At 52.0% G+C, this 18,279-nt stretch overlaps 1 protein-coding gene across 1 annotated transcript in view; it reads right to left on the bottom strand.

The window, feature by feature from the left end:
- Positions 1 to 506: 506 nt before the first annotated feature.
- FAM19A5 (family with sequence similarity 19 member A5, C-C motif chemokine like) overlaps positions 507 to 18,279 on the bottom strand; it is a 347,289-nt gene continuing 329,516 nt past the window's right edge. The window contains exon 4 of the mRNA XM_025399346.1: positions 507 to 659. Within this exon, the coding sequence (XP_025255131.1) occupies positions 657 to 659 (3 nt within the window). The 3' untranslated portion in view covers positions 507 to 656. The remainder of the gene's footprint in view (positions 660 to 18,279) is intronic.

An 18,279-nucleotide genomic window follows, 5' to 3' on the forward strand; every position in this document is an offset into this window, starting at 1 on the left:
TGAGTTCAGAATGACACTGTCTGTGGTCATTTCTGGAGCAGTTATGCTCTCAACTAAGATCTCCAGACCTGAAACCCTCCCCTAGGCTGGTCCATACTTCACGGTGGCCACACATGAGGGCTGCACGGAGTCCCATCAACTAAACCCTCCCCTGGGCTGGTCCATACTTCATGGTGGTCACGCGAGATGGCTGCACAGAGTCCCATCAGCTCACCTGCTGGGCTTCTTGTTGCCATTTTCCTCCTGCAGCAGAGCCTGCACCTTTCCACAGAGAGATCTGTGTCTCTTTCTTCATGGAACAGGTCCATGATAGGTCTGCCGGGGCCACCAGCCACTGACCTCCCGTAAGTCCTCCTGCTTAGAGCTTGTTCATCTTCACAAAACTAGAATCTGTTAGAGCAGCCATGTGTCATTCTACCACTGAGCACTGTCCCTTCTTGTTGGGCCCAAGGCATAGCTGAGCCAGGCTTCCTCTTTAGCCATCTGCTGCGAGGCTGTGGGGGGCGCTGGCTGGGCCTCAGTCACCTCCTCCTGTCTGCAAGGTGGGAACCCTGGGAGAGAAGGGATGTGCGAAGATCTCCTGAGCCCAGGGAGCTGCCAGCCCTCTGTCTGCAGCTGGGGATTCCCGGCGGTGCCCTCTTAGGAGGCTTGGAGGGTTACTAGAGAGAAAGCAGGAAGAGCGACCAAGCCGTCACCTGGTGCACAGAGCCCAGAAACACCCTCTCTCCTCCTTTTCCCATCTAAAGAGGAGAAAGAACGGGATGGATGCAGAAACCCCAAAGGAGCTCTGGGACCCCCCTGGCCCTTCCCTCCCAGGTGGGCCTCCCCTTCCAGGTGGGCCTCTCATGTGCCCCTCTGCCCAGGGTGGGGCTCTGGAAGCAGATGAGGAACCCCTGTGGGGACAGCTCCTGTGTGGCTCTCCCTGGACAGGGGAGGCTCTACGGTGCCTGCGATGGCCCCCGCCCCCGGCTCCTCGGGTGCTCCCGGCCAGTCTCCTCTGCAGCTCCTCCTCACCTCCCTCCTCCTCGGGTGCTCCTGGCGAGTCTCTGCAGCTCCTCCTCACCTCCCTCCTTTGCACATAGTTGGGGTCTCTGAGGCTCCTTTCCCTGCCCACGACTCCCTAAGTGGCTTTGAGCTTCCCTGTGGTTTTAAGCACCACTCACTCCCCTGACTCCCAGAGGTGCCTGTGGAGCCCACACCCTACCCAGAGTCCAGGCAGCTGGCCTGATTGGAAGGTGCTGTCGCTGTGGCTACAGCTCCTCTCATCTCCCACCTCTGATTTTCCGTTCTTCCATCTTCCCTGTCCCAGTAATGACACTGCCACCCACAGCTGCTCCTGTTACTGACCAGGAGACAGTGTCCCTCCCCAGGTTCACCCCAGGGCCACCGTTTCCTCTCTATCCTCTCTCTCCCTCCCCAGTCTCTTCCTTTCTCCCTTTATCTATTTCTCTCTCTCTTCTCTCCCCTTTCTCCCTTTCTGTCCCCACCTCTTTTCCTCTGGCTCTCTCCCTCTCTCTCCCTCTCTCCCTCTATCCATTTCCCTTTGCCCTTTCTCCCTCTCTAACTGCTTTCTCCATCCCTGTCTCCTTCTATCCCTTTCTGTCTCTCTCTTTACCCTTTCTCTTTCTCTCTGCCCTTTCTTCCTCTCTCCCCACTTTCTTCCTCTCTCTCCATCTCCCTTTCTCTCCGCCCCCACCCCACTGAGCACTCTCCACTCTCCTATCCCCACTCCTCTCGCACACGCCCATCTGCCCTCCCAGCTCCCTCTCTCTGCACACTCCTCAGGACCTTTAGATGCCAGCATCATCGAAACCACTCTGAGGTCATGGACACATTCTCACTGAAAGCAACTCCACGTCACCTCATTGCACTGTAGCTCTGGGCACAAAATCCAGACTCGTCAACCTGTCTCGTGGGGACAGCTGCTCAGCCCAGTCCCGGACAGCCTGGAGGCTCAGGTTTCACAGCCAGCACTTCCCAGGGACTGAGGGAGGCCAGCAGCTCTGCCATGGGCATGCATTTCTGGAAGGGAGTGGAGCCCGCCGGTCACTCAGCTCTGCCACCAGTGGAATGTGCATACACCACAGCCTGCTAATGTCAGCCTGAACACACAACTCCCTGGAAAAAAAACAGATACAGAAATGCCTCCACAGGCCCGCTTCTGCGAGGGACCTGCCGCCTCCCAGAGATGGCGGTGAGCAGCGGCATCCACAGGCAGGTCAGTACACGGAGGCCTTCCACGCTGCCACCAGTCCCCGTGAGTTCATGAGAGGCTCATGGACCGGATTAGCTGGTCAGCTCCCAGGGGTCAGCCCTGGTGCGTTTGTCTGTTTGTTTATTTTAAGTCTATCTGGTTTTTTTTTTTTTAGATGGAGTCTTGCTGTTTTGCCCAGGCTGAGTACAATGGCAGGATCTCAGCTCACTGCAACCTCCGTCTCCCAGGTTCCAGCAATTCTCCTGCCTCAGCCTCCCAAGTAGCTGAGATTACAGGCACCCACCACCATGCCCGGCTAATTTTTGTATTTTTAGTAGAGACAGGGTTTCACCGTGTTGGCCAGGCTGGTCTCGAACTCCTGATCTCAGGTGATCGGCCCGTCTCAGCCTCCCAAAGTGCTGGGATTATAGGCATGAGCCACCATGCCTGGGCAAGTCTATCTTTTAGAACAGTTTTAGGTTCAGAACAGCAAAATTGAGCAAAGGTACAGAGATATTCCAGCGCCCCCTGGCCCCACAAATGCATAGGCTCCCCCATTATCGACTCATCCCATGAGAAGGTGTATTTGGTGGAACTGATGAGCAAACATCCACACATCATTATGGCCCAACGCCCCTGGTTCACAGTAGGGCTTACTCTATGCCTGAGTGTCACAGCAGGGCTCGCTGTTGCAGTGATGTGGGCTCTGACAAGGTGCGTGGACTAAATCCAGCACTGCAGCCTCATCTGGGGCCCCCAGACCCTCCGTGCGACCCCTCTTCATCCCTCCCTCCCCGCCAGCCCTTAGCAACTATTGATTTCTGTACTAGCCCCGTAGTTACGCCTTTTCCAGCATGTCATGCACAGCAGATCCTCAAACAACATCTTTTTGTCCAATGCTGTCTTGTTATAATGTTGATGAGAAAAAGAACATTGATTCCCTGTCATCTCCTCTGTGTGTGTGGAACCCGTATGTTCTCCTCTTGTCTGCGAGGGTTTTTTCCAGGTGCTCCGGCTTTCTCCCACCTCCCACAGATGTGCACGCTCAGTGAGTTGGTGCATCTACATGGTCTGGTGTGAGTGAGTGAGGGTGTGTGGGGGTCGCCTGGTGAGGAGGGCGTCCTGTTCAGGGCTGGTTCCTTCCTGTGCTCTCACCTGGAATAAGCATGCTGGAAAATGAATGAATGAATGAATGAATACAAATTATTGTAAAATAAAAATTTGTAAAGTCTACGATAATTATACAAATGTGTGACAGTAAAGGACGTGGAGGGAAAACAGTCAGCGAGCCGCCATGTCTGTGCTGGTTTGTGAGCTGTGTGGGGACAGGAGGTGCTTCTTACAATTTTCCCTTTGCAAACATTTGTTCTTTGGTTTAACCCACCAGCACATGACCACCGCCACTCACCAACTCACCAACAATTAGATAAATAGTCATCTTGCTTGTTTTCATTACGCTTTCTTAAATGTATGTATAGCTTAAATTTATTTCAATGTTTAATACTAGAAGTATTCTGGGTCTTCATTTAGAAGTTTGATGAAGTGTTTGTGACCAGAAATACACCACTGGAACTTAACTCTTGTTAAAATCAAGTTATAAAATTGGTTTTGTTCTGCTTTGTTTGGGTTAAAGTCACAGTTTCCAAGAACCTATCACCTGATAGGTTTATGAGCTGCATGGTGGCTCACAAACCATCACAGATAAAGCAGCTCGCTGAGCGCTTCCTATCACAATCTTTGCTGTCATGCATTTGTAGGATTGTCATAGACTTTACAAATTTCTATTTTACTATAAGGGAGGACTTACCTTATATTACGTGTTTTTTTTTGTTGTTTGTTTGTTTGTTTGTATCTGATAGCTGAGATAGCTACTCAGGGACTAGTGGGTGAGTAGTGTGCAGAGACTGGAAACCCTGGACAGAGGAGTAAGTCATGTCCTGGGCAGGACAGAATGGGATGGTACAAAATCCCATTGCACTACACAGAATGGCACGCCATTCAATTTATGAGTTTTTATTTCTGAAATGTTCCATTTAATATTTTTGGACCATGGTTGGCCTCAGAGAGCTGAAACCATCAATACCTGAAACTGTGGAAGCAAAACCTTGGATCACGGGGGGCTGCTGCTCATGTCGTCTACAAGAACCCACCTTAAAAATAAAGGCACACAGGCCGGGCGTGGTGGCTCACACCTGTAATCCCAGAACTTTGGGAGGCTGAGGCAAGTGGATCACTTGCAGTCAGGAGTTCAAGACCAGCCTGGCCAACATGGCAAAAGTCAGTCTCTACTAAGTAAAGTACAAACAAACAAACAAAAAAGTTAGCCAGATGTGGTGGTATGTGCCTGTAGTCCCAGTTACTAGGGAGGGGGAGGCAGGAGAATCTCTTGAACCTGGGAGGTGGAGGTCATAGTGAGCCAAGATCATGCTATTGACTCCAGCCTGGGTAACAGTGTGAGACTCCATCTCAAAAAAATTAAAAAAAATAAAAATAAAGGCACACATAGGTGACAAGTAGAGATGTGAAGACATATCATGCTAGCACTAATCAAAAGAAATCAGGCGCAGGTGACATTATCTCAGACAGACTGCAGAGGACCATCATCTGGAACATGACCAAGGAGGGCGAGGACCATGACTTAGTGATAAAGGGTCAATGACCCAGGAAGACATAACAAATCAATGACCCAGGAAGACATAACAAGTCAATGACCCAGGAAGACATAACAAGTCAATGGCTGAGGAAGACATAACAAGCCAGTGACCAAGGAAGACATAACAAACTATAGCATGGATGCACCCAACAACAGAACATCCAATTCTGTCAGGCAAAAACTGTAGAACTCCAGGGAGAGAGAGATGGATCCACTGTTACATTTGGGGGCTTCAATATCCCCCTATCAGAAATAAGCAGATCCAGCAGGAAGGGAATCAGTAAAGCCAGGTCGAACTCAACACCATTTGTCAATAGGCTATAACTGACATCTGTAGAATACTCCATCCAATAATAATAGAAGTCACATTCTTCTCAGACTCACATGAAAAGTCAAACAAGATAGACCATATTCTGGGCCACAAAACACATCTTAACAAATTTAAAAGAATAGTAATTATACAATGCCTGCTCTCAGATCACATTGGAATTAAGCTAAGAATCAATAACAAACAAAGGCTGGAAATCCTTAAATATCTAGAAATTAAACAACACACTTCTAAAAAACACATAGGTCAAAGAAGAAATCTCAAAAGAAATGTAAAAACATTTCCATTAAACAAAAATGAAAACACAACTTAACAAAATTTATGGGATGCAGGAAAAGCAGTGCTTAGAGGTAAATTTATAGCATTGAATGCCCATGCTAGAAAAGAAAGATCTAGAATCTACCATCTAACTTTCCCCCTTAGGAAAAAGAAGAGCAACTTAAATTCCGAGTAAGCAGAAGAGAATAAATAATAAAAATTGGAGCAGAAATCAATGAAATTGAAAAAAGAAATCAATAGAAACAATTGATAAAACCAAAAGCTGGCTCTTTGAAAATATTGACGAAACTGATAAACTTCTAACCTGGCTAGTTATGAAAAAAGAGAGAGGACAGAAATTACTAACATCAGAAATGCAAGATGGAACGTCACTACATACCCCACGGACATTAAAAGGACAATAAAGAAATATTACGAGCAGCTCTATGCCCACAAATTTGATAACCTAATTGAAATAAACCAATTCCTTGAAAAACACAATTCTGCCAAAACCTGCACAAGAAAAAATAGACAATCTGAATAGGCCTATATCTAGCAAAGAAATTAAATCATTAATTAGTTATCTTCAAGGGTTCACTGGTGAATTCCACCAAACATTTAAGAAAGAAATGATATCGATTCTCTACAATCTCTTTCAGAGGATGAGAGCAGAGGGGATACTTCCTAAATCATTCCATGAGGCCAGCTCTACCCTAAACTATACAGAGAGTCCTACATGACCAGCAGCCCAGTGAGGGGCCACATGGGTGGGGCTGCCCTTTGCTTTGGCTGCATCTGGTGGGCAGGGCCTCTGGGGGCTGAATTCCCTAAGGACCCAGGGAGCTGGATGTGAGGCCAGTGTGGGCAGGACTTGGCATCAAGGGTAGACATCTGGCTCTTCTTCCCTCAGCCAGTCTCTGCTACTTATCAGCTTTGGGCCAGTCTGAAAGTAATGTCACCTCTCTGAACTGCTGATGGCCCTAGAATCAGATGCCGCCATGCTTCCTGTACAGCCTGCAGAACCGAGAGCCAATTAAACCTCTTTTCCTTATAAATTACTCACTCTCAGGTATTTCCTTTTTTCTTTTTCTTTTTCTTTTTTTTTTTTTTTTTGAGATAGAGTTTCACTCTTGTTGCCCAGGCTGGAGTACAGTGGCGTGATCTCAGCTCACCACAACCTCTGCATCCCGAGTTCAAGCAATTCTCCTGCCTCAGCCTCCCGAATAACTGGGTCTACAGATGCCCGCCACCATGCCTGGCTCATTTTTTAAATATTTTTAGTAGAGATGGGGCTTCACCATGTTAGCCAGGATGCTCTCGGTCTCCTGACCTCGTGATCTGCCCGTCTCAGCCTCCCAAAGTGCTGGGATTACAGGTGTGAGCCACTGAGCCCGGCTGGCCCTGGCATCTCAAACACTCCATACAAGTCTCCAATGCCAGTCAAACTGGTGCCAGAGAGAGTCCAGCAGCAGCATCCGGACCACATGCCCCCTGTGGCCTGGACCTGTGACCATGGGCCACCACCTTCCTCCCACCCTTCAGGCCAACCTAATGCCTGGCTTCTGCACCAGCTCCCCACAGCCCAGACCTGGAGGTGCTGCAGGTGCTGTGTAATGAGCCCAGCTGAGTGTGGCAATGTAGTGACATGCCCTGCAAAGCTGGCTTCCTCCACCCTCCTGAAGGTCACCTCCCTGGACATGGGATCATCAGGGCCCTGAACATCTACTCGGAAGCCGCACCTACCCGTGCTCACTGCCTGCTGGTTCAGCGCACTTTTGCTGCCTCATTTCAACAGCCAGGTTTATTTTAAAAATTATTTTAATATTCATGTCAAGGTTGCAATTCAATAGAGAACATCTAATGGAAAAAAATGAGATAATGTAAATTAAGAAAACAAAATTGAAATCACCAGCACCAGAGATTACAGTCATACACATTTTGGCATAGACGTTTCTATCAGGCCTGATCCACACAGACCCCGAGGCCCGCCTGCCTTGGAACAATGTGCCTGTCTTATGGACAGGAGGTGGGTGGTGGCCTCACGAGTGGGCAAGTGTCCCTGACTGGGGAGTGCCGGCCTTGGGGAGTGGCTGTGGCCTGTTGAGGGCTGAGCTAAGGTAGAGACACCAGCCTGAGGGGCTGAGGTCCCAGCCTCTGGGCTGCTTTAACCAGGGGTTGATGTAATGCTCCATCCTCAGAGACAGAGCTCTTGGATTGAGCACCAGGGACAGAAACAGGCACGGCCCCTCTTCATCAACCCTGGAGACCCCCAGGCAGAAGTGTGCCCCCGACTTTACGCACACTGAGATGGAGACCTGGGTCCTTCAGGCCCTCACTCCAGGGAAACTAGAAGGCTCCCAGCTGACCTCTCCACTCCTCGTCTGCGACCAGCAGGCTGAATAAAATAAAATAATAAAATATAAAATAATAAAGCAAAATAAAATGTGAAAGGCGTTGACGTCGCAAAATGCTTGTGGACAGGAGGAGGACCAAGAGAGAGGGAGAGGGGAAGGAGGAAAGGAAGAGAGAGGCTGGAGGGAGGGAGGTTCCTTGGCGCTGGGCCCTGGGGAAGGAAGTGACTCCTGCCTCAGCAGCCCCCTTAGCCCTTGGTGAGTTGGAGGCCTCGAGCATGAAGAGCGAGCGGGACTTTCCAACAACAAGGGCGGGTCAGGGAACCCAGGCCGCAGGACAGTAGGGCCAGGGGCATGGAAGCCTAGGGTGGGAGCTCCTCCTCCTAGCACATGGAAGCCCTGGAGGTCTCCAAACTGGGCAATGGGACGCGGAGACTGGGCGGGGAAGGCTACCCCATGTCCCTAAGGAGAAGAGGCTGGAAGCAGTGGACTGAGAACAGTGAGGCCAGGTTTCCATGGGGCCCAGGCTCCCCGGTGCTAACGTCCACCCCGATGAAGTCTCCACCAGCGGGGCTGCCCTGCCCTCACCCTGCTCACCGGAGGGGAACCCTGGAACCTCTTGGGGTTCTCCCAGCAGGAGGGAGGGCGGCTGCTCCCCACCTCGCCCCCGGGGAAGAGCTGTCGCCATGGAAACCTCCCTGTTGTCTGAATGAATTTCAGAACAGGGAATATTTTAGTCAATCAAGAAATTCAATTAGCTGAATGACATTTATTAATGCACCGCTATGCAGCACTAATTCCTGCTTTTGGGGAGATAATTGGTGTATTTGTGAAGAAGTGCAATTCAATATTTATCAGCTGCTGGTTTTCAGCAAATGAATAATCTGTTAAACATATTCTCCTCGGGAATGTCATTTTTACTCAAACCCGCTGACAAGTGTGTCCTGTCTGTGGCATGCCCGGCTCACCTGGAGGTGGGGTGCGTCGAGCTGCTGTGGGGTGCAGGCCTATGGGCTGGGCCTCTGCCCTCAGTAGAGGCTGTGCGTCCTCAATGTGAGGCCCCAGGCGGTTCCGTGGCACACATTCCTGTGTGCATGAAGGTGCCCCCCTGCCCTGCACAAAGATGACCCCTGCCAGCTGCTGCCCCGAGGGCTCAGGCCTGGGGACGCAGGAGCCTGCAAGAGCCCAGTGCCTGCGCTGCCAGCATCCCGGGACAGGGCTGCATCAGGGACGTTCTGTGGCTCCTTCTGACCCCCTCTTTCCCTTTTCTCACTCCCACCTCCTTCTCCCAGCTCAGAGGTGTGTCAGTCTCAGCCCCTCCCCAAAGCAAAACCCTCACAGTTAGCCAGGGACCCAGGCAGGGGTCTGGCAAGGCCCCCTTCCCACCTCTCAGACTCTGTCTCCAGAGGCAGAAAGTGCACATGGGCTTGGCATTGACTTTGGGAACTTGCCGTCACCCCAGGGCGCTCTAGTCTGGTGGATGCTGACTTTGACCACACCTGGGAACTAGTCTATACCTGGGTCTCAGCTCGTGGTGACAGTCTGTGCCAGTCCTGAGCTTTCCAGGGCAGCACCGCCTGAGGTACATGGACCCCACCGCCGTCCACACAGCGCACACCCACACGTGTATCCGAATCTGCGAGCAGCGTATGTGCTGTGGGCACAGGTGCCACAACCTTAGCTGACGGATTATGAAACTGAGGACCTGCCGATCCGAGCCCGTTGTCCGACATCCATGCTCTCATTTCCTAATCCACTTCCAAAAGCCATTTTTCCCTCCTAAGGGGCAAGACTTTCAGCCAGACACTAGGAGGATTTGAAGAGAAAGGAGCTACAGTCTTTGCCTTTTAAAGGAATCCAATCTTGAAGCCTGAATGAGGCACAGGCAGAGGAACGCAGGCTACAAGACAAAATGCGATAATGCACAACAACCAGTTAGAAGACACAATGGAAGGCAAAGCCCCGTTTACGACAGCAACAAAAGAGATAAAATACCTATGAATAAATTTAACAAGAAATGGGCGAGACCTGCGTGAGAACAACTTCACAACATTCATGAAAAAAACAAAAATGGAAATTCACATGGTCAGGAAAACTTAGTATGACAATGATGTCTATTCTTCTAAGTTAATTTGCAAATTGAATGCAATTGCAATCAAAATACTAATGTGTTGCTTTCCCTGGGATTAGTCAAGGGACTTTAACTTCATACGGAAAAATAAAAGCAAAAATACTCAAGAAAAATGAGCAGAAGGAAGGAGTGGCTAGCTCTAGCAGGTATTAGTAATCGATGAGTAATCAGCTGTGATCCTGGAGTAGCGTGATGGCACACAGGACGGAGGCACAGGTAGGAAGTCCAGAAACAGCTGAGTCAGGTAAGTCCTTGCTGGGAGTGTGACCAGGACACGGCGGGATAGGATGGCCAAGACGGGGCACAGCCCTGGGGACAGCCCCACCTCATAACCTGTGTGTGTGTACATGTGTGCATGTGAGGACACGTGTGTGCATGTGTGTGAGGACACATGTGAGTGTGCGTGTGAGGCCACGTGCATGTGCATGTGTGTGATGGCACGTGTGTGCATGTGTGTGGATACTTGGGGGCGTGTGTGAGGGCACGTGTGTGCATGTGTGAGAGGACACTTGTGTGTGCATGTATGTGAGGGCACATGTGAGTGTGCGTGAGAGAACACGTGTGTGCGTGTGTGAGGAGACGTGTGTGCGTGTGTGAGGACACATATGTGTGCATGTGTGTGAGGACACATGTGAGTGTGCGTGTGAGGCCACGTGCATGTGCATGTGATGGCACATGTGTGCATGTGTGTGGATACTTGGGGGCGTGTGTGAGGGCACGTGTGTGCATGTGTGAGAGGACGTGTGTGCATGTGTGTGAGGACACGTGTGCATGTGCGATATGACGTGTGCACGCATGTGCGTGTGTGAAGACATGCGTGTGCATGTGTGTCCACACGTGTGGGGACATGTGCGTGCCGGTGTGTGCCTGTGTGCACATGTATGTACATATGTGCATGCACACGTGTGTCCCAGGCTGCCCCAAAGTTCAGACAAGCTTCCCCCGAGGAGCTGCCATTTTCCTCCAGAAACAGGATTTCCTCCCCAAAACCGAGGAGTTACCGACCCCCAACCCAGCAGGAGACTCCGACAAGCCGCCTTCCCCCGCCCTCCCCACCTGCCGGCCGACATCACAGCAGAGGCACCTCCTACCCCCACACTCTGCAGAAGATGGTCCTGACTGCAGTGGTCCTGGGGCAGCCCAGTGAGTTCAGTCATGGAGACCTGAAGAAGAAACACGAGGTGACCTCAACGTGGTCCCACTGTCATCTTTTATGGTAGCCCCGTCACCCCGGTTTCACTCTAGCAATGAAGCTGGCAGGTGCCTGGGCATCTAGAACGGGGCTCTGAGTCATTGAAACAGTGATAGAGCAGGTTGCTCAGGGCAGATTGCTCAGGGGTGCTTGGCGCTGGTGGTGTTATCCTGTGTTGATGGGGGACCCCAGGGCAGCACCCCACGATCTGGGACTGGGCTAGGGCTCCAGTTTGAGACTGGGCAGGCAGGGGGAGCTGGGCCTGGATGACAAACGTGGAGGGCACAGCCACAGGTCTGTGTGAGTGCTCAGTGCCCGCAGGTAGGACGGGTGTGCAGGCGTCTGCCCAGGTCACAGAGGGGAGCACGTTACCTGCCCTGCAGCCTCTGCTCTCCCACCTGAGGTTTGGCGCCCACTCCCAGGAATGCGCACCTGCGCGTGGCTCCACAGACCTGATGGCTGTGGCGACGGCCACGAATGCCACGTGGCAGAAAGCAGAATCAGGCGTCAGCGTCAGACCGTCACGGGCACCCAGTACGTGGCTGACGATGAATGGGGTCGGGCTTGATAAGCAGGTCCCCCCATGCTGGCAGGCAGCAGAGGCTGCAGGGAGCGATCGGGACAACAGGCAGGCTGGAGGAGCCTGCAAAACCTGGAGTCTCCTTTGGGATACCTGGGCGTGGCACCTGCAGCCTTCTCCAACCTCGAGAACATGCTGTGCTGGGCAGGGGATGGGCTGGCAAGAGGCCGACTGTCTCCTAAGGGCTTTGATCAATGCGGGTGGGAGAACTAAGCGAGAGCCCGCCCAGCAAGTCCTGGAGGGAGCCGGAAGGACGGCGGTGCTGGCCTGGTGCTGAATAGGGGCCTGACCCTGAGCAAGTCAACTAACAGTCAGGCAAACCTCCATCTAGTGTGCAGGGTCCCGCACACTCCCAGAGGCGACATCGGGGGGTCTCAGCGTCCAGAAGGAGACAGATCACAGGTGCTGCAGGCAAACCTGAAATAAACCATGTTAACGTGCGGTGTTTAGCAGCTGGTAGCACATGCACTTGGTTGCTATCTGTATTTCTGAAATACTTCTATCAGTCCGAAAGGAAATCCCAGCGCCAAACCCCATGCACAGGCAGCCGCTGATCTGTGCCTGTCTGTGGATCGATCTGTTCTGGATCTTTCGTATGAATGGGGCCACACAGTTTGCTACCTTTGGTACTGGCCTCTTCCCTCCACAGCCTGTCTTGAGGTCCATCCACATCACAGCTGTGTCAGGCTTCGTTCCTCTTTGTGGCTGCATAATACTCCACCACATGGCTCTCCTGCAAATGCGCCATCTCTCTCCATTCTGATTTTTAATGTTTAATTTTTTCTTTGAGAGGTGGTGTCGCCCTATCGCCCAGGCTGGAGCGCAGTGGCATGATCTTGGCTCACTCCAACATCCACCTCCCAGGTTCAAGCGATTGTCCTGCCTCAGTCTCCTGAGTAGTTGGGACTATAGGCGCCCGCCACCACGTCTGGCTAATTTATATATATATTTTTATATATATATATATATTTACATATATATACACACACACACACTCTTTTTTTTTGAGACACAGTCTCTCGCTCTGTCACCCAGGCTGGAGTGCAGTGGCGTGATCTTGGCTCACTACAAGCTCCGCCTCCCAGGCTCACGTCATTCTTCTGCCTCAGCCTCCTGAGTAGCTGGGAATATAGGTGCCAGCCGGCACCCCTGGCTAATTTTTTGTATTTTTTTTTGAAATGCATAATCTTTTATTTGGCAATTAATTTCTACTAAAATTTAAAGTGGCTAACAAACTCATGCATCAGGTTTGATTGCTGATATAGATAATGTGTTTTTGAAAACAAGTTTTATGAATTTGTGCCCTCTTCCAGTAAATGCATGCAGTTAAACACAGATGGAGGGTGAGAAAGAAAAGAAAAAAGAGAAGAAAAGAAAAGAGAGAAAGGGAAAGAAAGAAAGGAAAGAAAGAGAGAGAGAGAGAGAAAGAAAGAAAGAAAGAAAGAAAGAAAGAAAGAAAGAAAGAAAGAAAGAAAGAAAGAGAGAGAGAGAGAGAGAAGGAAGGAAGGAAGGAAGGAAGGAAGGAAGGAAGGAAAGAAGGAAGGAATGGAAGGGAAGGAAAGAAAGAAAAAGAAAAAGAAAGAAAGAAAGAAGAAGGAAGGAAGGAAAGGAAGGGAAGGAAGGAAGGAAGGAAGGAAGGAAGGAAGGAAGGAAGGAAGGAAGGAAGGAAGAAAGAAAGAAAGAAAGGAAAGAAAGATTTTGTATTTTTTAGTAGAGACAGGGTTTCACCGTGTTAACCAGGATGGTCTTGAACTCCTGACCTCGTGATCCACCTGCCTCAGCCTCCCAGAGTGCTGGATTATAGGCATGAGCCACTGCACCCAGTCTCTCTCCCCATTCTAAATGTGACTTTCCTGTCACCATCACATTGATGAAATTATCCTTTTTAATTGACAATCTTGTGTCCATTATTGCAAAAATGACCCTCAATGACTACAGTGGATTTATGTTATAGATAGCCCCTTAATATATGTAAAGGATGGTCAAATGTTGGAAATGTTGTTTGCTTGCAAGTTTTTACTATTTCAAACAAGGCAGAGATGGACATATTTATAGCTAATTCTTTGCATATATCTTTATATATTTTTTAGGACAAAATCCTAGAAATGAAATTTCTAGGTCACATCTTACCCATTTAAAGGATTTTTATAGAGCTTGAGAAATTGCCCTCCTTAAAGGTAGAGGAAGCAGTTGATGCCTCCTCCCCGGAGCTGCGTGTGAGTGAGTTTCCTCTCCGGGCCGTGCTTACCCTGGTGCAGATGTGGCCTTTGGGGAGGACAGACGCAGCTTTGCAGATGTTCTGATAGCAACTGGCAATGGCAGCAGGCTCAGGGATACAGAAACACGAGCTAGGAGGGAAGAGAGAGGAGAGACAGGAGAGAGAGAGGAAGGGAGAGAGGGGAGAGAGGGGAGAGAGGGGAGAGGGAGAGACAGGAGAGAGATGAGAGAGAGAGGAAGGGAGAGAGGAGAGAAAGGAGAGAAAGGAGAGAGAGGAGAGAGGGAGGGGGGAGGGGGAGGGGGAGAGAGAGAGAGGGAGGGAGGGAGAGAGGGAAGGAGAGAGGGGGAGGGGGGAGTGGGAGGAGAGAGAGAGACAGACAGAGACAGAGACACTGACTGTGTCTGTTGCCTCTGTGACCACCTCCCTTTCCCCCGGATTTAACCGCAGACCTTTTGCTCGAATTAGGTGGTTTCCACAAGAGATCCACATCTCCAGTCTGCCTCCCTTCCTGGGCCACTGTGTCCACACCAGATGATATCCTGGCTGCCACGTCTGGATGCATTTTTGCTCTGAGATGAGTTAATTCATAGCAACTGTCAATCAGGCTCCCGCGGGTCTGACCCTAGGCGGGCTCCTCGGCAGGGCTGAGCTCTAACCAGGATCCGCTAACCTTGTCCTGGCAGTTCCCCCTTGAAACCCTGCCAGTGTCCTAACTGTGGGACTCTGTCTCTGTTCTCACCGCCCCTGCTTGCCGGCTGGACGATTCCTTCCTTAGCTTAGTTCTTTCTGTAGGATCTGGTTACATGGAGCCGCTTTGACCAACAATCCTTCTCTGTGGTCCTCAGACCCTCAGTCTGGCTGAGGCTGCCTGGAGATCTTGAGTTTGTGGAGACACGTCAGCCCCACACAGACCACAACTTGCAGCCCCTGTTTTAAGCCCAAATTCCTAGCATGGGCAGCAGGACGGGCTGGCCTGAGTGAGCCATCCCATCAACACCACGTGGCCGAGGACAGGATCGAGCTGCACCCCCGGCTCTCCAGGGTGCCATCCCTGGGATGAGGCATCTGCAGGGAAGAGGACTCGCTGGGAAAAATGCTCCAGAAATGGAAGTGTCAGGAGCCCCAGCTCCACACCCCCAGACTGGGGGCTGAGTACACGGGCGCTGGGTGGAACTTTTTGTAAGAGACACCAAGTGTCCCCAGGACTTCAAGAGAGAGATGGGGTCCTTGCTAATGCGGCCCAGTGAGCAGCCTGGATCCTGGCTAGGCATCCATTCTGCATCCCTGAAGACCCCGCCCAGCACTCTGCAGAGCCCCCACCCGCCCCAGCTGCCGTCGCTGGGATTAGACGCCCACCTGGAGAGGAGAGCGCTGGGGAGGAGATGGGGGTGGGCGTGGAAGGGGAGCTGTGAGCAGCAGACCAAGGGATGCCCTCACCCGGGCAGGGTCCAGAGCTGCAGACCCAGGGATGCCCTCTACCTGGGCAGGATCCAGAGCACCTGAGAGCTAGGCTCCCAGCCTGACCACCTGGGGCCTTGTTCCTGACTCACAGCCCAAGGCCCCTTCCATGCCCAGTTTTTCTCCTAATATTTGTTTTTTATGCTGCTATCCACTAAATTGAAGCTTCCCCAAAGTCATTAGTCTCCGCTTAAAATTGCCCTAAATGAGCTCCGTCTCACAGACGTGTCAGCACTGCCTGCCCTGGGATGGGCTGATTACGCACTGCTCACAGCTGAGGCACAAGCAGCCTCCCGGGAGATGCTTCCAGGATGGGCCTCGTGGGAGACAGCAGGACCACTAAGGCAGGCACTGAGCGGGGAGGAAGAGGAGGAGGTGGAAGAAAAGGAGGAGGGGAGGGAGGAGAAGAGGGAGGAAGAGGAGAGGGCGAAGGAGAAGGAAGAAGGGGAGAAGAGGGAAGAGGAGGAGGAGAGGGTGGGGGAGAAGAAAGAAGAAGAGGGGAAGGAGGAGGAGAGGGGGAGGAGGAGAAAAAGAAAGAGGGGTGAGGAGGAAGAGGAGAGGGAGGAGAAGGAAAGAGTGGAGAAGGGAGAAGGGAAAACAATGCACATTTGAAACAAACAAAACCCAGGGTGCCGTTTCTCCTCTGCCACCTGTGGGATCTGATCCCCACACCCACCTCAGGGTTCAGCATTGCTGAGTTGGGAGTCGGTCCTGCAGGGCAGCACCAGCCACGTGGAGCTGTAACTCAGCCTAGCAGACAGCGTGGCCGTGGGGCCTGCCCAACTCCTTAAGTAGACAGCAGGCCCCAGACAAGGCCTCTCTGGGGAGCTGTGCAGGAGAGGCTCTGGCAAGAAAGGTCCTGCTGCCTGGGTGGGAGGTCCCCAGGCCTCAGGGAAGGCACTGACCCTCCTGAGGGGCGAGGGGGTTAGAAGGCAAAGAGCGGCCAAGGCAGGAAGGGGGAGTGTGCAGAGGGCCCGCGTGGGGACTTTGGTAAAATGCTGATTCCTGGGCCTTGCATGTGGTGAGAAGGGTGCAGGCGCCCGCGTTTTAGCCCGGCCCTGTGTGTTTCCTAGGTCACCATCACAGAGCACCACAGACTGGGTGTCTGAAACCTCAGCAATTCATCTCCGGCATGGAGGCCGGATTCCGAAACCATGGTGTCCACGAGCCTGTTCACCCCAAGGGTGCTAGGGGACGGTCCTTCCTGCCTCTCTCGGCTCTCGGTGGCCTCCAGCGTCCTTGGCTTGTGGAACCACCTCTCTCCCTGCTCCCGTCGTTACTCGGCCCTCTCCTGTGTGTGACTGGGCCCTGCTGTGCTCCCATGAGGACACACGGTCTTAGATTCAAGGCTCACAGGGCTCATCCAGGCTGATCTCATCCCGACCTCCTGACTTACATCTGCAAAGACCCTTTGTCCAAACCAGTTCACACTTCCAGGTTTCCAGTTAGGTCGTGGGAAGATCTTTTCTGGGGGCCACTTGGCTCCACCTCAAGGGTCATGCTTTGAGAATTGCTGTGGGGGGTGGGGGGCACGTCTGTCCCAGGGGAGGTGAGTTGGAGCCTTGATGCCACATGGCATAAAGGGTTGAACACATGGGGTGTGGGGGGGGGGGCAGCAGGTGAGCTCAGGGACCAGGAGAGGAGGGGGGGCCCAGGGCGCAGACGGGCTGTCCCAGGGAAACACGGGGACAAGGGCAGTCAGTGGAGAGGGGCCTTCGAGAGCCAAGGAGGAGTTGTGACCGAGGGGAGGGGGGCAGGGAGAGGCAAGGCCACTGAACCAGGGGACGTGGTGTGAACAGGCAGAGGGGTCAGAGGAGTGGGGAGGATCTTCAGCTCATGGGTTTCCCCAGTAACTGCGGAGGGCCTCCCGCTGGACCCGACATCACGTTCCTGTCACCGACCTCCCTGGGTCGTTCACATGTGCCAGGGGGTGACGCAGGTCCCTTCCCCCAGGACCATGCAGGAACAGGCTCTGGGAGCTCTAACGTGTGGCCAGGTGAGGGCCTTGCTGAGTGCTTCCTTCCAGTGCCACTCCAGGTTCATGGGAAGACTGGGCATGGCCCCGACCCTTCACTTGTTCACTCCAAAAACCATTCCAGTCTGCTTCACCACAAAAAGGAAACAAAGAGAGAAAAAATAAAATAAAACCCAGAATCCCGGGAGGTGGTAGAGAGGAGCAGGTTCAAGCCCTGGCCTTCCAGAAGCTCATGCTGGCCCCACTCAAAGCTTCCCTGGGATTTGGAAGCCTGGCCAGCTTTGGGAGCTGGTGGCCTCAGCAAGGAGCACCACAGCCCCCTCATCCCCTGACCCTGATGGGAGGCCCCCTCCCCTCCGCCAAGGCTTTTGCCCCCTGTCACCGCTTGCTGCTGCCCTCGCCTGAGCACCCAGCCAGAAAATGGGCAGGGGCAGAGCAATTCAGCTCCCTCCACACGTTTCAAATAAACCCAGTGAGAAGTGCTTTAAATGAATGTGCACAGTCCTGATAATTGGCCAGTACGTTTTGTCCTTCAATATCCACATGAAGATTGGGGGACAGGGTTGGAAAAGAAAAACTTTCTCTTTGAAAGTATTCAAGGGTGGGGCACAATATCTTTGTTTGTGGAGTGGAATTAATATCTCGTTGATAGCATTTGCTATTGCGTATCTGTCTCTCTCAATCTAGCCACGGTAGGTGACCTCCAAATACAGTTAATTTAATCTGCAGAAATAACCCTGCAATTGTCTTTCCCGAAACTGATATTAGATGAAATCTCTGTTGCGCTGAGCCTGCCTGTCGTTAGCTGTTCCCCATGAAAGGCCTAATGTACAGCGTTTAAAACTCTCCCCGATGCTGTCAACTTTCATAAACGCGCTCTTTTATTAAGGAATTAGCAGCAAAGTGGGTTGTGGGGCGTGGTGGTGTTTGCGCAGATTATC

This window comes from Theropithecus gelada, chromosome 10, assembly GCF_003255815.1.
Source record: "Theropithecus gelada isolate Dixy chromosome 10, Tgel_1.0, whole genome shotgun sequence".
NCBI classification, from domain to species: Eukaryota; Metazoa; Chordata; class Mammalia; order Primates; family Cercopithecidae; genus Theropithecus; species Theropithecus gelada.